Genomic DNA, 7,855 nt, shown 5'->3' on the forward strand with positions numbered 1-7,855 from the left:
ATAACCCCTCATAGCTCAGTGCTTTGTTGTGAGCGCAACGCCGCAATGCACGAAACAGCAGAAGGTGAAGAGTAGGTTATTTCCACTCAGCCTGATCCTGCAGGATTCATTCATGCTCTGCAGAATGCGGACAGGGAAATAGTTGGAAGCGCATCCGACCAGCAGGAGACGGTAGTTTAGCGCACTGGTTGGGCTTTTGTTCGCTGCAGAGGACAGAGACTCCGGTCCAGGACAGCACGAAGGTCCATGAGACGCTTTGAGCTGCAGACCGCTTCAGTATCACGGTAGGCCACAGACAGGGATTTGGATTAAAACGCTGCTACAGCTGAGAAACACATGCAGCGAAATCAATCATGTGATGAGTGACACAGCTGCTATTTTCACCACATGGCTCTTCCCTTGTATCAAATCTTAGTTCTGCATTGACGTCCGGCTGCTAACATCTGCTCAGGTTGCGTGAAGGTTGAGCCATGGACGCCGGGAGGCTGGAGCAGCAGGTGGCCAGCGTGGACAGGGGGATCTGCTTCCTGAAGCAGGAGCACCTGGCCATGCTGACCGGCCTGCAGCTGGAGATCACACACCTGAAGAGGCGCTGTCACGGTCAGTCCCACCAGTCTGCCCGTATTTGGTATGGGCGGTTACCCAGGGCAGCATTGCAAAAGGAGGGCGGGAGTAGAAGCATCAAGTCCAAATGGGGAATTACTGCTTTAAGGCATTTGTAGTGAAAACCTTTATTTATACTAATTTTGGATCAGGCTTGACGGTAAATCAATAACAGTATCGCGATAGACTTGTGACATGATCAATATCAATAAATAAGATATCTGAATATTTAGTATATAGAATATTCACTGAACCACACAGCATTCTGGGAGATGTAGGCTGCTCAACCTCTCACAGCAGGAAAAGTTGGTAGCATCAGCTAGCTTAGTCACTGCAAAAACACAAAATCTTAAATATTAGTTCACTTGAAATGAGACAAAACTAACTTACAAGTAACTTTTCGGCAAGATAAAGGAGCTTGTCTTCAGTAAATAAATCCTTAATATTGATTTTTAAAAGTCCTTTCTTATATTGGCAGATTATTCCACTTATAACAAGACATTATAAGTAAAATAATCTGCCCATAGAGCAAGTACTTTTTCACAAATACTAAGAAATTATTGACTTAAAACTAGTAATTCTCTATTGCTGAAAATGTACTTGTAAGTTAGTTTGGTCTTACTTCAAGCTTAGTAAAAGATATTTGAACTAGAAACTGGACAAAAAAAACGTGCTAAGATTTTGTTCTTTTTGCGTTACCTAGCAACAACTTGAGTAACTTATGGTTACCTAGCAACAGCTTGAGTAACTTATGGTTACCTAGCAACAGCTTGAGTAATTTATGGTTGCCTAGCAACTTGAGTAACTTATGGTTAGCAATAATCTGTTACAATCTCCTTCAGTTTTATTTCAGCCGCTCTTGTTCAGCCGAGGTGCAGCGTAATGGATCGTCTGCAGCTTGCTTTGTAAATGTTGTTTTTTATGCTATGGAAAACCGGTCGGCCATATTGGTACAAGACAAAACTTTTAAGAAAATGGTTGTCAATGAATTGTTATCGATCAGAGCAATGTACTCATTAATCAATAACTGGATTCATCTCTGTGGATGTTTATATTGTGGATTATTCTCCTCAGTCTGTAATCTCTAATCTGACTATGCTTCATCCTTTGGGCAGAGCTGAGCTGTGAGCTGGACTCCAAGTTTCCAGACAGAAACACAGCAGGTAAGAATTTAGATTTAATGAGCAATAATCCAAATGAATTATTAAAAATGTAACAATTAACTATTTCAACTGGTTTCTGTCTTATAAAACAAAAATAATCATTAGTTTTAAAGAGAAATGTGAACTTCCATAACCTTTTCTTTACATCTTATTTTGCTTTTATGTTATGTGTAATTTTGGGAACAAAAAGTGCCTCCCTTACTGCTGTTTTACCCAAAGTTTCTGTTTCATTACAAATTGTCACAACATAGTCACATTTTCAACAAATATGTAAATATATTTTTTTTTATAAAAGTTACATGCAGCTGCTTTAATGTAAATTACATATCAATCAATCCAGCAACAAGACAGTTCAAGAACTGAGTAACTGAAGAAATTATCATTTAATATTGAAAATTACATAATCAAACAGATCAAAATACAAAGTTAAGTGTAACAGTTGGTATTTTAAGGACCAAAATGACAATAATTAATGTAAGTAACAAAAAATAACAAACGTATCTAAATCAGTTTATGTCAATTAAAAACTTTAACAAAAGCTGCAGGTGTGTATTTGAGTCTGGTGAGTCTTTGGTTACAACATGTTTGTTTTTAATTCAGTAAGAAGAGAATCTAGAACATTTACCCGAGTGAGAGTAGAAATACTTTATAGTAAAGTTAGTCAAGTAAAAGTAAAATGTAGTCATCTAATAATACCAAGAGTATAAGAGTATTTGGCAAAATGTCTACTCAAGAACTGGTATTACCAAAAATCCAAAATAAGTAACAAAAAATAAAATCAGGAAAAATATTTTTTCAAATCAGTTTCTTTCAGTAAAATAAACTTTAAAAACTGCAGATCTGTGTTTACATGTTTGTTTTTAATTCAGTGAGTAAAGAATCCAGAAAGTAGAGAGAGTAGAAATACTGACTTGAATCAAGTAAAAGTAAAAAGTACAGCGCAGTAAAAATACTCCTAAAAGTACATTTTTTTCAGAACGTTACTTGAGTAAATGTAACTAGTTACTACCCAGCTCTGAGTTTAATGCGTCTGTTTTCGTCCGTCAGAGGAGGAAGCAGAGCTGGCGGCGCGTTGCGAGGCCGCAGAGCGCCTCCTGGAGCGGCAGCAGTGCATGATGGTCACGGTGCGCGGGGAGCTGCGGGCCGGCCGGGCCCGAGCTGTGGCGCTCGGGAGGAGCCTGCGGGAGGAGGAGCGGCGGTTCCTGGAGGAGCTGAAGCGCCGCAGCCACAAGATCACGTTGCTGAATCGGGAACTTCAGCGGCAAAACGTCATGACGACGACGCTGCACCACGAGCTGCACGGCGCGCGGCTGAAACTTTTCCAGCAGCGACAGAGGGGGAAAAGAGAGCAGGAGGAGGAAGAAGAGGAAGAGGAAGAAGGAGCGTCAGACTGGCCTCTGTCTCCTCATCCCGGTGCCTCCTCCGTCCAGCCGGAGGGGAGACCCAGGAAGAACATGAGTGTGAGAGAGGAGAGGGTAAGAGCCTGCATCCCACAGGAGAGAGTCACCTCACCACAGAGTCCTCACGCGATGCCTGACCCCGCCCTCTTCCTGGTGCCGCTCAGGTACCGGCTCCTCCGCTGGAGCCGACCCATCAGGCTGCAGGACGGAGAGGACGGGGAGGACGAGTGGGAGGACATAGAGGACAGCAGGGTGCCCAGGAGGGTGGACATGGGCGCCGGCGAGGGAGAGACGGCTCTGTGACCGAGAAGGAGGACTATAATCTGGAAATTAAGTTTTATAATCTAGCTTCACTGGAAATGGTTAATCTAAACTAGACTTAGATGTATTTATATATTTACCCAGTTAAGGGTGTGAAATGTCCTTGAAAGGTTTAGAGTTCACCACAGCTGATCGTGTTTATAATCTAAAAGCAGCGTTGTGTCTGGGTTCAGCAAACGCTTCCACCAGCTGGGGGCTGCAGGTACCGATTTGTTTTTTGTCTAAAATGTTGCTAAATATAGCAAGAAAGTCACTGAGTTGGGAACAATAGTTGTTAACTTAAAATGTGCAGATGTGACCAGTTGGGCTGGTCAGCCGGTCAAACCTCGATTAACTGAGAGCTGAAGAGGACACTGGCTGATTTTTAGGGATTTGCTGAGGTGGATAAGATCAGCACCACATGTATCGACCGATCACCAATCTCCCAAAATCTGTGCCGATAAATCGACGGGCCGGTAAATCGGTGCAGCCCCAGAACCATCTTTATGTTTAGAATGGTCACTTGAAAAGGAAATTTTGTATTACGTGCACTTTATTAAATTCCTACATAACTCGTGTTGTCATCTCTGTTTTGACTGGGAAAAAACTTTTCTTAGAACGTTTGAATATGTAAGTGTAACTTACATATTCCTCTTTTTAACGCCTGGTGACGTTAAAAAGAGGAAGAAGAGTAAAAATACAAATAATCCATTTTTCACAAAGAACTTTCTGAGCTTGATTTAAACTCCTTTGTCCAGGTGTGAAAAAGACGTGAAGTTAGAGTTTAATGCAACAAGCAGTGGCAGCAGGTATTTATAATTATAAAAACACTCTCTTCCTCCTGCTTCATAACTATTGTATATAAAATCCTGACAAAATAAATCAACAATCCAAAGCAGAGGAAAAACTTTAGTCCAAAAAAACACTTCATTTTCTCACACCTGGACTGATTACATATTGTGCTTTTTATATAATGTAAAATACGATTGAAAGCAACTTTATAAAACTACTTTTAGTCAGTTCAATCATTAAAATGCGTAATAACATAATAATATATACCAGCTGAATTTAGGGAGGTTTGTAGGTTTTTATGCTTAAATTTATGAAAAATTATCGACCCAAGGATGTTGAGACTGAAAAAACATTTGAAATCTAGCCAGGATAAACGAGCAGACGGTTCTGCTCCAATATTTCTACAGAAACTCTTGAAACAACTCAAGAGCAGGCATCCTCATCCATGTTTTTGTCTTCTGTCTGGATAAAATCCTGCATGTCAAGAATGTCAAACTCATTTTTAATTTTGGGCCACACCAGCATCATGAACGTTCTTAAAGGGCCGGTTGTCCCAGAATGCATCATAAAACCTACTAAAAAACTGCTGACACATTAATAAATAGCTGTGTCTGCGTTCGATAAGTATTTATTAACATTTAAATACTAGAATAATGTAGAATAAAATGTAGAATAACCTTTTTTTTGCAATAAAAATCACTGATTTGTGGAGTTAATTTAGAAATATTTGCAAAATATCTATAAAAATACTTGCTGTAAGAAATACTGCCACTTGCAGATGAGAGTTAGCATCACATAAACCCAATGTTTTTGATCATTTTGGTGGAAAATTCACAGTAAACTCACAATTATGCATTATTGTGAAAAAGTGCATGGGTTAGTTGATTTTTCCTATTCCATACTGCAATTTGGTAGTATACTGATAAAAACTGATTTTATTTGATTGATACAATTACATTTAAGGATACAACTGTTATGCTAAGTGCTTTATTTTTTGCGTCCCTCACAAATAGTTACAGTGGACCAGATTTGGCCCCCAGGCCTTGAGTTTGACACATGTGCTGTATGTTGTCAGTTTTCCAGGTCTTTACTTAAAAATCAAACTTTCTGTTGTGAAATGTTTCCCTGTAGCAGCAAAAACGAGTTGCTACAGAAAAATAAATCTTATTTTAATGTTAGTCAGGATTTCATTTAATATATTATTCACACAGCATGAACTTTAATGGAGCAAGTGGTGAATAAACAAGCAGCAGGAGAGAGTTTCTCCAGCAGTTGATTTGCTCTTGGTGTGTTCAGAATATTAATGTCTCGCTCTCTGGTGGCATCAGACCTTCTTTTCAGCTGACGCCAAATGAATCTTTGAGGAAACAGGATCTGAATACTGAGAGGTTTGTTTTTAGGTGGTTTGGGACAGAGGATGGGCTTCAGTAAACACTAGAAAAGAGGAAATGTGGAATTCATCTGATTACATCATGAAGTCCAAGGGAAAATCCGGGGACATTCATCATTTACCAAGAATGTCTGGAAATTTAAAACACAAAATTAAAATTTTGTACCAAAGATTTAAAATTCATTAAATATATTGTCACTAATACAATCAAACTGACTGCTTGAAATATAAGCACTCGATAATATTCAGATTGAGTTTCTGATAACACCATTTCTCTATATGGTAGATTCTCAATTTAATATGTGTGGACTTTGACTGGGCCACAGCACCTCGCGAATATGCTTTGATCCAAGCCATTCTGCATGCACAAAGGAGTGCTACTGCAGATCCTTCCTCCCATCAGCTGGCAGACTTTATGTAGGTGGGAGTATACGTAAGAAAATGTTTACATCAATGTGGCCATTTTTCCATTTCTTGTAAATAGCCTGCTGCTTTTAGATGCAAAAAAACAAACTTGCGTTTTGTTAGTTTACTTGCTGAGTTCCACTTTGAATTTGAGAATGTAATTTTTAAATCCTGGCCAATATTTCTGTTTTACACTGTAAATTTGAAGCTTACTCTGTAGCCTCTTATTCTTTATTAGAATAGAATAGAATAGAATAGAATAGAATAGAATAGCTAAGCTAATTTTGCTAGTATTAACTGTAAGTACTGCAGTTAATATCACAATATTTATCTTACTATCACACAGAGGTGTGTTCTAGTAATACCTGTAATATTATTATATTATATTATATTATATTATATTATATTATATTATATTATATTATATATATATTATATTATATTATATTATATTATATTATATTATATTATATAAATATTATATTATATTATATTATATTATATTACATTATATAATATTATATTATATTATATTACATTATATAAATATTATATTATATTATATAAATATTATATTATATTATATTATATAAATTATATTATATAAATATTATATTATATTATATTATATAAATATATTATATTATATTATATTATTTATATATTTATATTATATTATAATATTATATAATATTATATTATATTATATTATATTATTATATAATATTATATTATTTATATTATATAAATTTTATATATTATATTATATTATATAAATTTATATTATATTATATTTTAAATATTATATTATATATTTATATTACATTATATAAATTTATTTATATTATATAAATATTATATTTATTATATTATATTATATAATTTTTTTTTATTTATATTATATTATATATTATATTATTTATATTATATTATATTATATTATATTATATTATATTATTTATTTATTATATTATATATATTTATTATATTATATTATATTATATTATATTATTCTAAGCCTGTGGTTGCTTTGTTGTTTTCATAGCAACTCCATAGCAAATGCCTGCCTATGGCTGTCATGACAAAGTTCAAAGTTGACGTCACATGAGAACGAGATTTAGTGTTAAAAACAACATACAAAAACTACTACTAATAATAATAATAATTAATAACAATAATAAGAATAAGAATATAAAAGATTATAACAGAGAAAACTATGCAGTTATTGCAAATTATTTCACCAAAAAATAAATGACATACATGGAAATTTGCGCTTGTAGCGTCACATAATGGTAAATAATAATAATAATCAGAGATGAGAGTAGCCAAAAGTAGTACTCAAGTAAGTAGTGCTACTTCAACGTATTTTTAATGAAGTAAAATTGAAACGTAGCCGTCCAAGAAATGATTCAAGTAAGCGTGAAAAAGTAATTGATGAACAACTAAGTGATGAGTAACTGGTCAAAACGTCAGTCATTTAATATTTAAAAATTACATAATCAGATAGACTAAAATGTAAAATTATGTGGGAAATTCAGTATGTTAAAGATCAAAATGAAAATTATTCATATAAAACATCATTATAAAATAACAGAATCAGACAAAATATATTTTTTTCCAAATCAATTTATCTCAATATTAAACTCATGAAACTTTGACAATAACTTCAGGTGTGTTTGTGTCTAGTCACATTTTTCTTAATGCAAGCTTGTTCTTCATAAATTTTACTAACGTAAGAGTAGAAATACTTCATAAAGTACTCAAGTAAACTGAAAAACTAAAATACTCCTAGAAAAACATTT

The 7,855-nt window shown here is 34.8% G+C and overlaps 1 protein-coding gene across 3 annotated transcripts; it reads left to right on the forward strand.

Annotated features, from left to right (window-relative positions):
• Window positions 1-6: 6 nt before the first annotated feature.
• ccdc92bb (coiled-coil domain containing 92Bb) lies at window positions 7-5,436 on the forward strand. 3 transcript variants are annotated; one of them, XM_055051249.1, is made up of 5 exons: window positions 7-284; window positions 452-600; window positions 1,719-1,766; window positions 2,814-3,241; window positions 3,331-5,436. In XM_055051249.1, exons 2-5 carry the CDS (start codon window positions 471-473, stop codon window positions 3,541-3,543), a joined length of 819 nt encoding a protein of 272 aa, XP_054907224.1. In that variant the 5' UTR covers window positions 7-284; window positions 452-470; the 3' UTR covers window positions 3,544-5,436. The 3 variants fall into 3 exon arrangements, with proteins under 3 accessions (XP_054907224.1, XP_054907223.1, XP_054907222.1); XM_055051248.1 differs by having other exon boundaries at window positions 416-600; window positions 2,814-5,436; XM_055051247.1 differs by having other exon boundaries at window positions 2,814-5,436.
• Window positions 5,437-7,855: the final 2,419 nt, after the last annotated feature.

The sequence above is a fragment of the Poeciliopsis prolifica genome, unplaced genomic scaffold, assembly GCF_027474105.1.
Source record: "Poeciliopsis prolifica strain line A6 unplaced genomic scaffold, Auburn_PproV2 SCAFFOLD033, whole genome shotgun sequence".
Lineage (NCBI taxonomy): Eukaryota > Metazoa > Chordata > Actinopteri > Cyprinodontiformes > Poeciliidae > Poeciliopsis > Poeciliopsis prolifica.